Genomic DNA, 20,018 nt, shown 5'->3' with positions numbered 1-20,018 from the left:
TAATGAATGACTTTATATTTATTGTAGGGTAATTAATAGAGGTAAATATAAAAAAATAGGGTTATTTTGAAAGTAAGTAACTACTTTATTAGAGGGTGAAATTCGATTAAAAATGCCTTACATTTTTGAATGGAGTGAGTATAAATTATTATTATAAATTATAAGTATAAATATTTTAATTAGAGAACATGACAATAAAATTCTTCTAAAATATATAAATGACAATTTGATTCCTCAAAATGTAATAATTTCACTTCAGTCTCTGGAGACTTTTCTGTTATTAATGAATTTATATAAATGATCAAATTAACTTTATTAAAAATAAAATGATTTACATTTTTGTTTAAATAATCACAACTTTGTTTCTTATATTCGTAACATTATAACAGCAAATTATAACTTCACATGTTAAGTTCTGATTTGTTGTTGCATTGTTGCGAATATAAGAAAAAAAGTTGTGATTATTTAAACAAAACTTGTGAATCACTTTATTTTCAACAAATGTAATTTGATCATTTATATAAATTTATTAATGACAGAAAAATTCTTACTTAAGAATTTCAGTAAAATTATGATATTTTGAGAGACCAAATTATCATTTATATATTTTTGGAGGATTTTATTGTTATTTTTTCTTTTAATTAAATAATTTAATTTATTTATTATTTATGATCCATGGTTTGAGCTTTCCCTTGTGTGCCGGTTGGTCCGCGCTCCCATTCTCCACTGTGATTCCACCGCCTGAAAACCTGTGACGGCGGATGACCGTTGCGCTTTGTTTCTGCCATTATTGCTTTCCCCGATTCTCTCTGTTGCGTTGTGTATATCTCCTCGCCTTTCTTTCTCGTTTCACAATCGCACGCAATCATGCAGTGAGTGCACGGTCTTTCTTGTTCTGCCGAAGATATGCCACCACCTAAAGGTGCTATTTCGTTTCGCTTTCACACGGTCCCCTATACTTGGGATACTGTTCACTTTTCCTTTTTCTGTAATGTTTTGTGTTATTCTGCAACAGAGCTTCCAGGGTTTTATTACGACGCAGAGAAGAATAGGTATTTCCCCATTAAAGGCCCCATACCAGGATCTTCTCGATCTTCTTCTGCTAAGCTTGGTCCTACGAAATCAACCCCAAGGTCCACTCAGGTATTTATATTTGCCCTATCAAACATTCGAGAAGGATTTAAATCATTGGGTTTCTTGCATGTTTAATCAAAGTTGAAACATAAATTTTTATCCAGAATGCTCAGAGGTTTGTATTTAATTCAAATTAAACTGTTTCTTTTTGTGTTTATTGAATTATTTGTTTACTTTCTTTAATTTACTTTTTGTCTCTGTCTGATGATGCTTTGCCTTTTTCCTTACCGTATATGCTGATTTTGAGTCAGTTTTTGCCCGCACTTAAAGACGACTTGATATTAATAGCCTGCTTGGCTCAAATAAGTACTTGTTTTAGTCAGCCTAATGAGGCGTTTGGCCTAGCTTTTATTATAAAATAAACCAAATCTAATTCGTAGCAGAAGCAGTTTTTCTGCTGGGTAAAGAAGCAGAAAGTTGAAGCTTCTTCTCTTTAATGATTTCTTATAATTTTTTTGAGCCACTGAAGCTTCTTTCTTGAAGCTGAAGCAATTTGTACCCTCTCTTAGCATCATTGATTACTATAACGACCTTCAGTCTTTTTCACCTACCCTCTTAAATTCACGCTCTACGCTAATGTGACAGTGGTAAAAATTTGTCAAACACGATAATATTGTTAAAACTGTTTATTAAATGTTTTTATCAAACGCACATTATTCTCACAATGCTTCTTGTGAAATTCCATTTAAAATAAAAAAAAAACTGTTTCAAAATAAGAAGAAATGAGCTAGACTCTGATGATGTAGTGTTAAATGAGCAAGGGTTCTCACAATTTTTTTTTGGATGGATGCGGGCAAAGAAGTTAGTCCATTAGAACAAAATCATTGGTTCAAACCAACCAAAAAAGAAAAAAAAAAAATTCACTGCACAATACTCTCTCTGATCACAAGAAAGAAATGAAGCAATGGAAGCTGGTTTGGAAAGGCTGCTAGCCTCTCCAAGTCCTTCAATTCACTACCTCTGGCTTCTTGGAGCATAAACCCTTGTATGGTTTGTTTTCCATCAGTTTCAGCCCTGTTTTCCCTCTTTTTACCGTTTTTCTGTCTGCAATAACTCTTTATGGCTGTAGCAGGATGAGTTGTCCTCATCATATTTTAACTTCCTTCTTTTACAATAAGTGACCTTTACTCATCTCATGATTTTTTTTTATTCACTTGAAATGAATGGGGTGAATCATAATTTTTACATGAAATGAAAGTGGAAAGTAAAAGTTGGAAGTTAAATGAATGAGATGGAAATGTGTCTTGTATAACTTTGGGATTCTTGGCTTTATAAATATGCTGTAGCGGACACTTCAAAAGGATTCTCTTACTTGTCTCCTGTGTGGATTATCTATGCTTTCCAAATAGTCCTTGAATAAAGTTTTGGTCAATGATTGAAAAAAAAATTTTATTAGATCAAATGCAAGTAATTAGGAAAAAAAAAAAATTAGGGGGTGGGGGTTGGATAATATCTTTGTGAAGTAAAATATGTGGAGCCTTGCGACTACTGCAATGCTATTTATTCTATTTCTAGTATTATTTGTCTTTCTTTGTTTTTATTGGATATTGTTTATCCTTGATTTTATTCTGATTTTTAACTATATTTAAATGTAAATACTGATTGTTGATTCATGTTAATCACAGGAAAGGAGCTCTTGTAGGAAGCTTAAGAAGAAAACATTGAAACTGCTTCATGCTAGGGAGTTAAATGGTGATATCATTAAGTCTCACAGATGGAAATGCAACTTCAAGGAGGAATTGCAAAAAATACAAGCATCACAACCTATGGTATATTTCCTAAGTACAAATCTTCCTATCTGATTCCAAAATTTCAAATCTTCAAATTGTACAGCGCACAAAATCGTATATTCTACTTTGCATGTATTAAGTTATAACTTCTTGGGAGAATGACAGTTTCAAAGGACCAACCAGCTCAAACCCATGCCCATATGTTTCAGCCAAAGCATAAAACCTATGAGACATTAGTGAGCCAGTTAACAGCTAAAGAATGTCCCCTGAGAGATTAAAAGTGATGGCACATAATTTGCATTGTTAATGCATCATATTGCCAAAATTGAAAGTATACTGTATATCTTATTGCAGGTTTGGAAATATCAGTTAGCAGATGGGATCGATATTTGTGCTTTGGAGCAAATGAACATTGATGTAGATACTTTAGAGGGGGTGGTTAAATCTGATGTTTTATTGTCAGGCAACTTGGATGGCTCATTATGGTAACTTCTAGTTTTGTCTTTCTTGTCTTGTATTATTTTTTTTGGCAATCTTTTATTATCAAACTTTTTTCTTGAAACTAGAACTTATCTGGATGTTATAATTTTGAGGTCATATTTGTATTGACAATATCTATGGATTTATGGACAGAAAGAAGTAAAATGAACTATATAATAACTTAATCAAAATAACTTACTGAGGTTTTGATGGGATTTTGTGATTTGGAAATGATACCGTGTTTCAGTTAAAAGCTGGAATGTCTTTGCTGGAGGTTAAAAGTTTGTTCGGCATAAATCATAGCAGGATCATAAATTTTATAGGTTATTAGCGACATCTAAGTGAAACTTTCTTATTAAAAAAATTGAAAAGCATTTACAACATCAGTAGTAAATTTTCAGGTTAGTGTTTTGAATTTATCATGTCATAAATGTCATTTTTATATTTGTTATTACTTGTGAATTTATCATGGCATGTTGGGAGGGAAGCTGGTCAGTATGCGAGGGTGCATGGTGGTTTTGGTTTTGGAGAGCTAAACAATGAAGGACAAACTCTTCTTGATTTCTCATTGGCGTATGATTTTAAGATTGCCAACACTTGTTTCAAGAAGAGAGATGAGCATTTCATCACTTACAAAAGTGGAGCCTTAAGGTCACAGATTGATTTTCTTTTGGTTAGGAACACAGATAGAAGACTTTGTAAAAATTGTAAGGTGATCCCCGGAGATGCTGTAACGACACAACATAGGGTCATAGTCCTTGATGTGTGTATTATGAGTAAAATCCAAAAACGTCGACAAGTAGTAACACCAAGGGTTAGATGGTGGCAATTAAAAGGTGAGAAGCAAGATATTTTCAAACGAAATCTTTTGAATAAAGGAATTTGGGAATCTCAGGGAAGTGCTAACATCATATGGGAGGATATGGCTAAAAAGATACGGGAGGTTGCAAAAGTAGTTTTGGGAGAATCGAAAGGTTCTGGTTCGAGAGATAAGGAGTCTTGGTGGTGGAATAATAGTGTACAGGACAAAATCAAGTATAAGAAGAACTGTTTTAAAGCCATACATTTGTGTAACAATGAAGAAAATTGGGAGAGGTACCGTATGGCTAAGAAGGAAACTAAGAGAGCTGTGGGTGAAGCTCGTTCTAAAGCTTTTGAAGAATTTTATAAGAACCTTGAGACGAAGGAAGGAGAGCAAAATATTTATGAGATTGCCAAGAGTAGGGAAAGAAAATCAAGAGATCTAGAATAGGTAAGGTGTATTAAGGATGAAGAGGAAAGAATTTTAGTTACAGATGATGAAATTAAAAATAGATGAGAGACTTACTTTTCTAAATTTTTCAATGATGGAGAGGATTCATCTAGTAACTTAGAGGATTTAGTAACTGGTGAAGGGGAACAAAATTTGTCATTCTATCGAATAATACGTGATAAGGAGGTAAAGGAAACTCTTAAGAAAATGGCAAATGGTAGAGCCAACGGACCTGATTGTATATCTATCGAAGCGTGGAAATGTTTAGGTGAAGAAGGGGTGAGATGGTTAACTAAGTTATTTAATGTGATTTTACGGTCCAAGAAAATGCCTGATGAGTGGAGGAGAAGTACATTAATTCCTATTTATAAAAATAAAGGAAATATTCAGAATTGTACTAACTATAGAGGGATTAAACTCATGAGCCACACAATGAAATTGTGGGAGAAAGTAATTGAGCGCAGGTTGAGATTGGAGACAAGTATTTCTAAGAATCAATTTGGTTTTATGCCAGGTAGATCAACTACAGAGGCGATTTATCTACTACGGGGATTAATGGAAAAGTATCGTTTTAAAGATAAAGATCTACACATGGTTTTTATTGATTTGGAAAAAGCTTATGACCGTATACCAAGAGAAGTGCTTTAGAAAGCATTGGAAAAAAAGGGAGTACGGATTGCTTATATTAAAGCAATACAAGATATGTATGAGGGGGTAAAAACTAGTATAAGAATGCCTAGTGGTCAAACAAAAGATTTTCCTATAAAGATTGGATTACATCAGGGATCATCTCTGAGTCCTTATTTGTTCAACTTGATTTTAAATGTTTTGACGGAACATATTCAAGAGGAAATCCCGAAATGTATGCTCTTCGCGGATGATATAGTTTTATAGCAGAGACAAGAGAAGAGGTTAATTGCAAACTTGAGTTATGGAGGAAGACATTGGAGTCAAAAGGTTTTCGTCTGAATAGAAATAAGACAGAATATTTATATTGTAAATTTGGTAAAGGACTATTCGACAATAATTTGGAAGTGAAATTGGAAGATTAAATTATACCTCAAGTGGAAAAGTTTAGATATTTGGGAGCCATTATTCAAAATGATGGGGAAATCAGTGGAGATATTTCACATAGAATTCAAGTTGGGTGGTTTAATTGGAGAAAAGCTAAAGGAGTTATTTGTGACCGTAAGGTGCCTAATAAACTTAAAGGAAAGTTTTATCGCACTGCTATCAGACCGGCAATGTTATATAGTAGTGAATGCTGGGTTCTAACGGGACAGCAAGAGCATAAAGTTGGAGTAGCAGAGATGAGAATGTTACGATGGATGTGCAGACAGACACGTAAAGATAAAATTCTAAATGAGCATGTACGCGAAAAAGTGAGGGTGGCACCTATTGAGGAAAAAATGGTAGAAAATCGGTTGAGATGGTTTGGGCATGTACAAAGAAGACCAAGGGAGGCACCAGTGAGAAGAGTGGAACATATAACTTTGAGTCCGATTAAGAGAGGTAGAGGAAGGCCTAAGAGAACACTCTTGGAAGTTGTTAAACGCGATCTCTTAATTAATAATATTTCTAAAAGCTTGATAAATGATAGAGCACAATGGCGTCTTGCAATCCATGTAGCCGACCCCACCTAGTGGGATAAAGGCTTGTTGTTGTTGTGAAATTTTAGGATTTGTTGCTGTTTTTGAACTTTTATCATTTGATCATTCTTTAATATACTTTTTTTTTCACGATGATTGAAATGAAATTGAAAATTGAAAATTGAAAAATCTATTTAAATGGATAGTCTTTTTATTTAATTTGAAGTATAGTTATACAATTTATATATTTCAAATATTCAAATAAATAATAATTGGTTTTGTTGGGTACATGATAGTTATTTCTTTGATGATGTTACAACATAGTGGTTTTTATTCTGTTATTCAATTATCTATTATTTATTTAGTTGTTATGATGGGATGCATTTCATTTTATTCTTTCTGTTGTAACACATGGCGGCTAGATAGTTTATTAATTGTAATATAATTCAATATAAAATTCTCCTGAAGCTTCTACATTCAGTGGGCCTTTGTTGCACTAGAAGAATTATTCAATTTTCTATTCTTATGGACTATTGGTCCAGACAGAAGTCAATTTACAAAAAATAGATTAATGAAGGAGCAGAATAAGGGAGTGATAATGAAGGATAGGAGGGAGAAGTTAAAAAGTTGAAAGGGGGTGTATAAAGGGACTTGCTGAGAGCATGGAGAGGCAAGAAGAACTTTGGTCAGGATTTGGTTTGGGTGGAGAGAGAGCGAGCCAGCCTTTTGAAAAAGTTGGCAAACTTGTTATGTTCTTGAGTATTTAGTTTTGTATTGCTGTGTTTCAAATTCTGGATTGCCTGTTCAGGTACAACAAAGCAATTATCTAAGAGAGTCACTCCTGCCTGGCATCACATGCTCTATTCATTTCCTCCACATGTTTGAACCCCAAACCCCCACAGTCTTTGGGTCTGCCGATACCATTCCAATTTAGAAGGTGGGCTTTCCTTGATCCTTCCCCTCGTCCCACAGTCTTTTTGTACTCTTTCAATCTTGTCACAAACCGACTTTGGGATCTGTGTAGTTGATGCTTTATTTTCTTGTTCCTCTTATGTGTTGTCCTGAGCCTGTAATCCGTTTCTTCACTGGTCAGTGTCATTTGTGGTATATGTGTAATTCAGTATCTTGTAGCAAGTATAAAATAATGATAGTAGTCCTCTGTAGGCGGAAGAAGACATGAAGACTGGAAGCACCATCTGAAGATAAGGAAGTCATTCATTTAGGATAACTACATATGTTGTCAGTATTTTAGGCTTACAGTTTATTTTGAAGTGCCGTGCTGTCATTTAAGTGTTGTACTTACAGTAGTTGGATGAACAGTGAGACTTATTTAGCAGTGGATGAGTTGAGCACTTGGTACAAATGCTGTCAACAGATAATGCCTTCTCTTTAAATCAAGAGCATCTGCTTACATTAAGATATTTCAATTTTGCTTAATTTTTCCTGCAATATTTGCCCTTGTAAACGAAGTGATAATCCTCACCATTTTACCTGGATATGTATAATAGGTACTTTTGATGGTCCTGCAAATTTCTTGGCCAACACTTGTTATGTACTTGCATTCAAACCTCAGATATTTTGATCCTTATATAATTTTATGGAATTTGATTTAAATTATTGATTGTTGATACTGTTTATAGTTTTTACTACTTATTGCCAATCAAATTTACTGCTTGCAGTTGTTTTGAGGTTAGAAAAGAGCAAGTTGTTGATATAGCATTGAAGCCAGATTTCGTGAAGAGCTATGCTAAAGGAAAAGCATACAAGCATGAAGAAGTGCCTGCATCAGTTATTGGAAATTATGGTGTAATTCAAAAACGATCCAGAATATCTTGTATAAGATTGGGTCCAAAGTTCTCTTCCCATGCAGAAAATGAAGGCGTTCGTCGTGTATTGTATCCTACCTATATATATAATTGTTTGTAGGCACTCTATACATTTTTCACTCTAATTGGTTTGTATTTTTGCATGGCTTAGTTCATTCTGGACATATTTGTATGATCTCCATCATCACTAATGTAACATGCCATACTGAGTAGTTATGAGGATGTTATTGATACTGAATTGTTAGGATTATTGGTAAGTGACTCTTAACATGGCAATACAGATTTACTCATCTGGGATCTGAGACATCAGGTGGATCAGTTCATATTATGGATCTTGCTGAACCGTTAAATCCTGATGTTATAAACCCCATACACGAAGTTGCTTCCTTCAAGTGTACGCTTTGGACAGCAGAATATGATAATACTAATCCTCGAGCTGTAATTGGCAAGTTCTGTTGCTTTCTTTTCCTTTAGGCTTTAACATTCTCTTTATCTCACGTGTATGAACGCATGTCCTAATGTCAATTCACAGTTTGTCTTGTTCAGTATTTCCCAGTACAACTAACAATAATTGTGGCCTGCACATGCATAGGTCAATCTTTTTTTTTTTTTCCCTATTTTCTTTTAAAACTTGAACATGATATGTGATTGTTGAAAATAATGGTTGGTTCAATTTATTGCATAAACTGAACCATTTAGAACCTTTCACCCCATTCTTTCAGAAATTTGATCTCATGTCAGTAAAAGTATTTGCTGTTTAAATTTCAGCATATTAGATTTTCTTGTATGTGTATGGTCGCAAACAGAAATGATGCTTTGCTTCCATCTTTGGTCTGGCTTTGGCTTTCCACTTCTTGAGGTTAAAAATAGAATTTTTTTCTATGCATTGTACAGAACATATTTGTGACACGTTCATCTAGCGGAACCCAATATTATCAGAATTCAACAAAAAAGGTTTGAATATTATGCCACAGAACAATGAAACATGCAGCTCAATGCAAGCCTTTTATCACATTGGCTTTCTCCATAACCTACACATTATATAGACGGGAAAAAATTTGGGCTCTATTTACTTCATGAAGGTCTTAAGTTGTAGCATAGCTGATGCAACACTAGCACACGCTTCAACTGATGCAAGCAGATGGATTGTGGGAGAGACATAGAGACAGAGAAGGAAAAGAGAGAAACGCGGAAGAGAAAAGGAGGGGGATAGAGAGACAAATTAAGAGGGATTATGGGAGAGATATAGAAACAGAGAAGGAGAACCGAGAAACGAACAGAAAAGGAGGGGGATAGAGAGACATAATTAAGAGGGATTATGAGAGAAATATAGAAACAGAGACGAAGAAGATGGAGGTGGAGGAGCTATCTCAATATGATAGGTATCATAACATTCATTTATCAAATCTGAATACAAGTGCTTTCTTAAGCTATTATATAGGCTGAGATTTCCTTCCCGTGAAGGAAACATAAAGTAAAAGTAAAGATATTAAAATAGCAACCAGCCACTTGCCAAAATATATAAAAACATAAAAATAAAAATATGAGACATAAACTATTTCTATGTTAAATCCTTCCAAATCTACAACTTGAATTGATTGTGGGTTGGTTGTGCATATGATAATTGTGATGTAACTATATATAATTTTGAATCTACTTGGTTGTACTTTCTTTTTAATGATTGATTTTAATCTTTGGAAGATTTCCATTTTTGTATTTTATTTTTCATAGGTACCAATATTGGAGCTGCTTCCGTGGATTTGGAAACTGGGCAGACCTCATGGTTTTTGCGTTGCAAAAGTGATGTTTTTGCACAACAAATTTTTAACTCAGTAAGTTATCTCTAGTAAAAATTGCGTCTGGCATTTTTTTATAAAATTATATTTCATTAATCAAATACATGAACATTTGGAGGAAGACTTACATTTTAAACAGGTAAAAATTTTATACTGAATTCAATTATTAATGCATGAATATGATAAAACGTTTCGAGTGTAGACCAAGGGAAGCATTTGTGCGCTATTTATCACATTAGCCTTTTGCTTCTTGCACTTTCTTATTGCATATATTGGAAAGATTGGAGAGTTATCCTGGTTATAGGAATGTGGAGGCTCATGGTAGATTTATGACACGGGTGAGATATATTGGTTTGTGCCCTTGGTGGTGTGAATGTGGTGATGAAATTTTAAGTCTGTGAATGGGGTGAGATTGAATATAACTCTGACCATTCAATCTGTAAATGGTTATTGCAGCAGCATCATTTGGCGTTTGGTGGCTTGCAATTGTGGGGATCACTAGTTTAGAGTTGTTACCTGTTGTTGTGTCGCCACCACCCTGGCTTTCGTTATGGAGCCCGAATCTGAATTTGGTCATAGCCACTCTGATGCCATGAAGAATTATTGATACTGGACTGAAAAACTTGTTTATTCAGATGACATAGAACGCACTTATAGAGGTGACACAAACCCTAGAATCAAATGGGATCTGGCCAAGATATATTGATATGATCAAAACTGAAAATAAAATCAATCTAAATCTCTTAAAAATCTGAAACTGAGACATGCAAAAACTAACGCAACAGAACAAAATAAAACATAAATAAAATTAGGAAATATGCTTTTGAGCTCTTGGGAACTATAGGCCTGTGCAGCGCCAACATATACAAGATGAAAAGTCAAAACCACAGCTGTCATGCAGGTGGAAATTTCAGAAGCAGAAGGTGTATCTTTTATCTTTAATGGACCCGAACCAGCTTCTGAATTGGGATAATTGTGTGGGCTCAATCTCACTCGAAGACATTATCACCTGGCCATTGAGGAATCTGTCGTATTGGGCATTTCTTTGTCTTCAGCTCCTCCCTACCCTCTTGTTTGTTCTCCTTGGTACAGAGGAGGATTAATCAAAATGCTTTTGGGATCAAGTCTGGTTCAGTTGCTTCCATTTATTCCAGCACTGAAAAGTGAACAGTAATAGCTAGCAACATTTTTCAGAGTTTAATGCCTACGTTTCTCTGTTAAAATAAGAAGCTGTACCCATCTATTGCTGTACTTGACCCTTGAGGGCACGGGCATTTAGGGAGGGTGGTATTGATGAATAATCATAATAAATATAAATGACCGATAAAGATGGTATGAAGTTAGTTAATAAAGATTAGTTAGATGGTTAGTGACTATTAGTGAGTTAAGAGCCTAACCTTTAAATAGATGGGTTAGGGGCTAACTGTCATAGGCTATTGGTTAATGGAAATATTCACCCATATCTCTTGTCTTCTCTATAAGCAACAGTGGATGATCATTTAGCAGCCTATAAGCTCAAGTACTCATCGTACTCTTCTCTAGTTAAAGTGTTGGATGTGGGAAATTTTCCTTCAGCAGTTGGTTGAGGAATAGCTGTAGATGGTGCTTCAAACAAACGAATACTGAAACAACATTTACATTCTGAGAGGGGTGACCATGAAGACTATGCAGACTCACGTAATTGCATTGAGACGACGACAGCAACAGCAACAAGAAGCCTTTATCCCATTAGGTGGGGTTGGCTATATGAATTACAAGACGCTATTGTACTTTATCATTCACCAAGCTTTTAGGAATATTATTAATTAAGAGATCACATTCAACAACTTCAAAGAGTGTTCTTTTAGGCTTTCTTCTACCCCTCTTAACAGGGCTCAAAGTTATATGTTCCACTCTTCGCACTGGTGCCTCTCGCGATCTTCTTTGTACATGTCTAAATCATCTCAAATGATTTTCTACCATTTTTTCCTCAATAGGTTCTACCCTCACTTTTTCGCGTACGTGTTCATTTTAAATTTTATCTTTATGTGTATGTCCGCACATCTATCGTAATATTCTCATCTCTGTTACTTCAACTTTATGTTCTTACTGTCCCGTTAAAGCCCAACATTTACTACTATATAATATAGTTGGTCTAATAGTAGTATGATAAAACTTTCGTTTAAGTTTACTAGGCACCTTACGGTCGCAAATAACTTCTTTAGCTTTTCTCCAATTAAACTACCTAGCTTAAATCTTATGTGAAATATCCCCACTGATTTTGCTATCATTTTGAATAATGGCTCCCAAATATCTAAACTTTTCTACTTGAGGTATAATTTGATTTCTCAATTTCAATTCCAAATTACTGTCGACTAGTCTCTTATTAAATTTACAATGTAAATATTCCGTCTTATTCCTACTCAGATGAAAACCTTTCGACTCTAATGTTCTCCTCCATAAGTCAAGCTTACAATTAATCTCTTCTCTTGTCTCTGCTATAAGAATTATATCATCCGTGAGGAGTATACATTTGAGAATTTCCCCTTGAATATGTTTTGTCAAAACATTTAGGATCAAGTTAAATAAATAAGGACACAAAGATGAACCCTGATGTAGTTCAATCTTTATAGGAAAGCCTTTTGTTTGACCACTAGACGTTCTTATACTATTTTTTACTCCCTTATACATATCTTGTATGACTTTAATATAAGCAATCCGTACTCCTTTCTTTTTCAAGGCTTTCCAAAACACTTCTCTTGGTGTATGGTCATAAGTTTTTTCCAAATCAATAAAAACCATGTGTAAATCTTTATCTTTACAATGATACTTTTCCATTAATCCCCTTAATAGATAAATCGCCTTTATAGTCGATCTATCTGGCATAAAACCAAACTGGTTCTAAGAAATATTTGTCTCCAATTTCAACCTATGCTCAATTACTTTCTCCTGCAATTTCATTGTGTGGCTCACGAGTTTAATTCCTCTATAGTTAGTACAATTATGAATATCTCCTTTATTTTTATTAATAGGAATTAATGTACTTCTCCAGTCGTTAGGCATTTTTTTGGACCATAAAATCACATTAAATAACTTGGTTAACCATCTCACCTTTTCTTCACCTAAACATTTCCACACTTCAATAGATATATAATCAGGTCTATTGGCTCTACCATTTTTCATTTTCTTAAGAGTTTTCTTTACCTCCTTATCACGTATTATTTGATAGAATGATAAATTTTATTTTCTTTCATGAGTTACTAAATCCTCCAAGTTATTAGACGAACTCTCTCTATTATTGAAAAGTTTGGAAAAGTAAGTCTCCCATCTGTTTTTAATTTCATTTTCTGTAACTAAAATTCTTCCCTCTTCATCCTTTATACACTTTACTTGTTTTAGATCTTTTGATTTTCTTACCCTACTTTTAATAATTTTATAAATATTTCGTTCTCCTTCCTTTGTCTCAAGGCTCTTATAAAATCTTTCAAAAGCTTTAGAACGAGCTTCACTCACAGCTCTTAGTTTCCTTCTTAGCCATACGGTACCTCTTCTAATTTTTATCATTGTTACACAAACGTATGGCTTTAAAACAGTTCTTCTTATGTTTGATTTTGTCCTGTACATTGTTATTTCACCACCAAGACTCCTAATCTCTCGAACCAAAACCTTTTGATTCTCCCAAAACTACTTTTGCAACTTTCCTTATTTTTTTAGTTATATCCTCCCACAAGATGTTAGTGCTTCCCTGAGATTCCCAAATTCTTTTGTCCAAAAGATTCCGCTTGAAAATATCTTGCTTCTCACCTTTTAATTGCAACCACTTAATCTTTGGTGCTACTATTTGTCGACTTTTTGAGTTTTACTCATAATACACACATCAAGGACAAGAACCCTATGTTGTGTCATTACGGCATCCGCAGGAATCACCTTGCAATTTTTACAGAGTCTTCTATCCGTGATCCTAACTAAAAGAAAATCAATCTGTGACCTTGAGGCTTCACTTTTGCAAGTGATGAGATGCTCATTTCTGTTCTTGAAATAAGTGTTGGCAATTTTAAAATCATACGCCAACGAGAAATTAAGAAGAATTTGTCCTTCATTGTTTGGCTCTCCAAAACCAAAACCACCATGCACCCTCGCATACTGACCAGCCTCCCTCTTAACTTTCCTTTTAAAGTTTCCTCTAATAAAAATCTTTTCACTTTGTGGCATGTGTTGAATCAACCCTTCTAAATTCTCTCAAAATAATTCCTTAAGACTGGCTTCTGTCCCGACTTGAGGCGCATAAGTGCTAACAATATTAACAGTCTCACGTCCAACTATCATTTTTAAGAAAATAATTCTGTCTCCAATTCTGCTAACTTCTACAACGTTCTTTTTTCACTTCTTATCAATAATAATGTCTACTCCATTGCGTGTGCTTACTTTTCCTGTACACCAAAATTTGAAACCTGGAATATCTTTAGCTTCTTCTCCACACCATTTTGTTTCTTGCAGGCATAGGATATTGATTTTCTTTTAAATCATAACCCCTATAACATCTAGAGATTTATAATTCAATGTCCCAATATTTCAAATACTAAATCTAATCTTGCTCTCATGGGCTAACTTCTTTAGCCGCGTATGTCCAGAATGACACGGTAGCCCTTGCTCATTTAACACTACATCCGGGTGCCGATGCAACGGCTCTAACTCACTTAACACTGTACTCGAGCCATGCAGCGCGATATTTATGGGCAACAGCCTAGCATTAGCATTATAACATCTATTATCCATGTTCATAATAGATTCAACAAAGTTTTACATTGGCTGTTGATGGCCTAACACAACCCTCCTTCTTTACTCAGGCTTGGAATCGGCTATAAACATAGGCTGAGTTTATTGCTTATGTAATGTAATTGCATTGAGAAATCATCAAAAATGGCTTTCCCTCATTCCCTTTTTAAGCTTTGTCCTTATGTAAAAGGGAATAAGATTTTATTGCTTATGTAATTTTAATGCATAGCTGCATGTCACCAAACTTTAGTCATCTATTTTTGCGCACACATTTTTGTTGCAGGGAAATACAATATTATGTGGACTGAGAAACGGGGCAATTATCGCAATAGATTATCGTGAGAAAAGAGATAGGTTTTGTAGCAGACTGCTCACACACAGGATACCATATCCACCTTTGGATAAAAAAGCTGGAGGTTCTAACAAAGAATGGTTTAAGGTATTTTTTTAAAATTCCTTTTTGGAATGGAATATCTTGGAGAAACAGGATATTTTGATGAACAATAAAATAATAGCATATTAAAGTGGTGCGCAGAGATTCATGGTGTATATTATTCTGAACTTTGCTTGAAAAGTAATAGATTTGATAAAAAAGTCTTGTATATAGGAAAAATTGGATAACTGTGTGTGTTCAAAGTGAATTGTAATTGCTAAAATATAGAAAGGTTACTTCTGGCACATGTACACAATCTATTTTGATCTGCCAAGTGTTCTTAAGATTAAAACCATGGAAATCATGTTGGTGTCGCGGATCCAATGCTAAAAGGTGAGGATTCATTGAAAAACTTATATAACATAAAAGGGACCTTCTTCTTCCTTCTTTTTTCATTTTTATTTTATTGTTCAGCTTAAAATGTAGGAGAAGCTTTAAGGACCTAACGACTTCAACTATTTTCATCAGAAAATTTGGCACAATTGTTTAGTTATATAACCAGAACTTACAGCTAAATAGGGACACAATATTACTCCATAAACCAAATAGGTTGAAAATTAAGAGAAGACTTGCATGTGATATGTGAGAACTAGGTTCATTCAATCATGACTCGTTTGTTCTCAAGTTAGAATCAAATATTGTAAATTTAAAGTATAAGGATGTGGTTAGAACTAGGTTAAACTTGAAAGGCTAAATTATTAACTAGAACTATATTGTTTTGAACGAGATTTTTTGATCCTGAGTGATCATCCCATGTTCTAGTGAATTTAGTTTCCCTGGCATGCATCAAAGAATTTCTCTGGCCATCTGTTGATCAAAGTTTAAATCCACCATGTGAAATTTATAATTTGATGGGTTTTGTTATTTTTCTGTACTACAATTTCTGAAATCTTTTGGTTAATCCTGTTCCCTAAGTGAACAAGTTTACATGAATGTGCATTAGTGAATTGTTGTGGATAAGCTTGTGCTGCTCTCCTTTTGCAGCTCACTGGCGACACGGCTGCTTCTTATACCACTAGAATGCCCTCCTCTATATCCTGGTTGGTTATAGCTTTCGCTATTCCAATTGTCTGTTTGAACTTCATGTATTTTACATGAGTTGTAATTCATTGTTTGGACTTGTGCTTTTTGATGTAATTTCTTCTGTGAAATTGAAACTAGTTTGGTGTCACTTCAATTTGATGATCAGTACTTCTTGGCAAGCTCGATGGATGGATCAGTAAGTGCATTTCTATGATATTGTTAACCTATGTTTGTTTCATTTAAATCTATTTTCTCATGGTATTGGATGGTATTTAATTAATAGTCGTCTACATGAATTTCTCCTGCTATAAATTGCATTTCCGCCCTTTATGGATATAATGTTTCCTTATAAGCTTTCCATTGCTTGCTGAGTGGAAAAGTTAATTTGTCCACACACACTTCAGGCTTGTTTTTTTTTTTTTAAGAGTTTGACTTCTGTGCATATTTTAGATTTTTTGTCTTCCGTGCTTATTTTAGCTTTTGAAGAACAGCTGATAGGAAATTTGGAGATTTTAATTTAAGTTTATTTATCTTTTAATTTCTATATTTAGTAATACATTTTGGTTAGCTTTTCTGTTGCCCTGTCTTAAGTTATTTAAGGATAAATAAATATTATTGATATTACTATTGTACCTCAGTTCTATAAATAGCCTGGGTTATTCTTATTGTTAAACCTTTTGGTGGGCAACTATCAGAGCCTATTTACTCCTAAATCTGATTCTGTCTTGCCATTATGATCCATATCGATTATATAGAATTATATAGAATTTCAGTTTCCTTTATCTCAGATTTTATGATGATTTATTTTTTCATTTATTAGTCCTATAATCATGGAAGTTAAGAGTTGACTTGTGGCTCCCTCTTTCATATGTATTGTTTGTTCAAATTAATGAGAAAAAAAAAATGCTACTCTGGAATCTTTCATTGTGTCAGGCCTTGAGAACAATGGAACTCGTAAATAGGGTATAATTTGGGATGATAGGAGGGAAGCTGCACATAGATGCAGGTAGCAACACCACTGCATTGATGCCAAAGGGAACTGTTTCATCAATGATGTTAAGTGACAAGCTTTAGGCAAATTACTAAGAGAAATTCATGATGATATGATTTGTGCTAAAGAGGGTTCAAGCTGATCGTCAATTAAACAAAGCTATAGTAGTTCTTTGTTCATTAATTTCTTACAGATAGTGCATTTCAACCACAGCAAAATTAAGGATTCGTCCTAATAGCTAGAACAGGCTCAACCAACAAAAAATCCATCTTATTATTACATGGCCCTTCAAGATACACTTCAAAAAAAAAAAAAAAAAAGATAAAAAGGGTATGAACTGGTATTACAGAAGCTGAATTGAAACTAGCCATTGAAATTGCAATAGAAAAGAAGCCCTGTATCAAACTAGGCACCCTATGTTATTTGCTTCAAGAACTTACATTTTATCTTAATTCCATGGTTCTGGATTGAATGAATGATGGGGGAATTATGCACGTATCAACTCAATAATTTCCAGTCCTTCTGATGGAACCTTTTCTTTTTCTGTTTTTTTTTTTTTTTTTTTTTGGGTGGCTAAGATTTTTCCTTTGTTCCGGGGGGATGTGAGTACTGAATTTTACCTGATCTTTTTATTTTTAGGTGTGTCTCTACGATCATCGCCTACTTCAGAGGGGTGCTGTTCAATCTTATGAAGAACATGTAAATTCCCATACTCGAATACAGCTTGGGGTTGATCCTCATGAGAGATTTGTTATGTCAGGTGAATTTGAACTCAACGTGTTGTCATATTGGCATTCTTGAAATTACAAATTTCTGATTTAGTTAATCTTTAGCTGGAGAGGACTGCTATGTACGGCTATGGAGTATCAAGTCTGGTGAACTGCTATTTGAGGACAAGTTCTCTGATACAGTTCTTTCAACAGTCTGCTTTCGAAAATATAATTATGCAGACAATGGTGAGCACTCTGCCTTTTTATTTCTTGTTTTTCTTTTATTCTTTTTTGAAAAGGGTTCAGAGCACTTTTGATACTTTTATCATTAAAGTTTCGATCTTATCTATCGAGTTTATTGGTAATGTTGCCCTCCTATTTATTCATTACTTTTTAAAATTTTCAATCTTATTCTTGACAGTTCTAAAATTTCTCCTTTATCACGTTTTTATTCATTACTTAACATGTTATTCGACAATATGGTTGACTTGGATTCCAAACTGCTTAGGGATTAAAGAAGGTCCAAGCCAGTCAAATATGAACTTGAATTTCCTCATATGAGAAGATGTTCAATTGAGTGAATTATCTAATCTAAACCTTCCAAATTTGGACGATTTAGATTGAGTTTCATATGTTTTCAAAACTATCTATTTATATTTTTTAGTTTGCACTTATAAGGTTGTTTTAATTCGGTCATTTACATAGTGTAAAATAAAAAATGTTAAAATGAGAAATATAAAAAGGAAAATATAATTGTTGGTTCCTGTACTTTTAGCACTTTTTTTTTTTGTTTCTTTGGCGGAAATACTTTTAGCATGTGTTGGCATCAGTTCCTATAATTTTTTTTTTCCCTTTGCTCTGAGTGCCTTAAAGCTTAAGTTTCGACTTTACAATGTTAGTCCTTTTCATCACTGACAAAGTTAAATTTGTTGATGTTTACATAACTCTATTAATTCTATTGACAAGTTGGTAAAAATTATGAAGTTGGACATTGTTTGAACAAAATGGCCACTAATATTTCTTTCTTGTCTTAGCAACATCCTGAAGTTTCATCCATTTCACATTTAAATATTTTGATTTAATCTTCTACTTTTTTTTTTTTTTTTGCCTTGTTCTCTGTATTTTGCACAACTCATCATAATTTTAACATGTTAGCACTAGAAGTAAACGAGTTTATGTACGCATTAGTCATCATTAAGTCTTTATGGTCATATTTAAAAATATAGAAACTAACATTGCAGACAATGGAACTTAAGGACTTGGAGCAATGAAAAAAAGTATAGAGACTAATACCAAAGCACATTAAGTTAGGGACCAGTAGTTCTATTTCCTCAAATATAAATTGACAATTTAAACTGGCTAAATATAATTATAATAGTGTAAATTTAATAATTTACTCAAATATCTCCTTGATTTAGGGGATCCAACCTAATAACTTTTTTGATAGCCATGAACTTACTAATGGATTATTCCAGAGCAATATTGCTTATTTTTGAATTAGAAAAATTGAATTGGAACTTGTACAAGACAGCGGGACTAAAAATATTTGAGCCTTTTTTTTTTTATATTAAAAAAAAATCCTTATGTCCCGTATGAATCTCTGTTGCCATTTTATAAGCTTGGTGGTTGGATTGTGCAGTGTTTAATCCAGTGGTGGTAAACAAATACATGAATGACTATCCTCTTGGTGCATGGCTTGCTTCACAAGGAGGATTATATTATGTGAATTGGTTTTCAATATGAACAATACCGCAGAAAGTTTAGATATTTCAAGGCCATTTTAGGGCCATGTTTAGATATTTTTTGTGGCGTATCTTTAAATATATTTTATTTATACTGCAGAAGGTTTTCGAGGACTATATTTTAAGGTCATGTCTAGATACGTTTGGTAGCTAATGTTCATTGATTTTTAGATGCTCTTTTAAAGTTCTGCAAGACCATTTTAGGATATGCTTCAATACCAATGTAAAGTTTATGGACCATAATTCCGGTGTAAATGTATATTATAGCAATTTTAAATTCTCAACTTCTGTTATCACAGATTTCAATTGTTTATTAGAAAATTTGATTTCTTACCGCTAAATTACGTTACGTTCGTGATTGTCAAGTCATTGGATATTTGTGTATTTTATTTATAATATGAAATATGGCTAATATTATTTATTAGCGACAAGGAACATGTGAAACAGAAGTTCAATATCATGTTCAATAGTCAACGGACTCAATCCATTTTTCCTAGAAATGGTATGAGCTTGGGTGACCCTCTCTCTCCATGCATCTTTATCTCTGACTTAAGCAG

The 20,018-nt window shown here is 33.8% G+C and overlaps 1 protein-coding gene across 1 annotated transcript; it reads left to right on the top strand.

Moving 5' to 3' along the window:
- Positions 1-691: 691 nt before the first annotated feature.
- Positions 692-19,745, top strand: LOC129285296 (uncharacterized). Its single transcript, XM_054920922.1, has 13 exons — positions 692-922; positions 1,016-1,143; positions 2,760-2,903; positions 3,219-3,349; positions 7,865-8,080; positions 8,293-8,456; positions 9,743-9,843; positions 14,846-15,001; positions 15,980-16,035; positions 16,157-16,214; positions 17,649-17,769; positions 17,843-17,965; positions 19,359-19,745. The coding sequence occupies exons 1-13, from the start codon at positions 907-909 to the stop codon at positions 19,460-19,462; spliced, it is 1,518 nt and encodes a 505-aa protein (XP_054776897.1). The 5' UTR covers positions 692-906; the 3' UTR covers positions 19,463-19,745.
- The last annotated feature ends 273 nt before the right edge of the window (positions 19,746-20,018 follow it).

Source organism: Prosopis cineraria, unplaced genomic scaffold, assembly GCF_029017545.1.
Source record: "Prosopis cineraria cultivar Desert tree isolate PC_DT_omini unplaced genomic scaffold, ASM2901754v1 PC11, whole genome shotgun sequence".
NCBI classification, from domain to species: domain Eukaryota; kingdom Viridiplantae; phylum Streptophyta; class Magnoliopsida; order Fabales; family Fabaceae; genus Prosopis; species Prosopis cineraria.
This window is presented reverse-complemented; position numbering and strand designations above follow the sequence as displayed.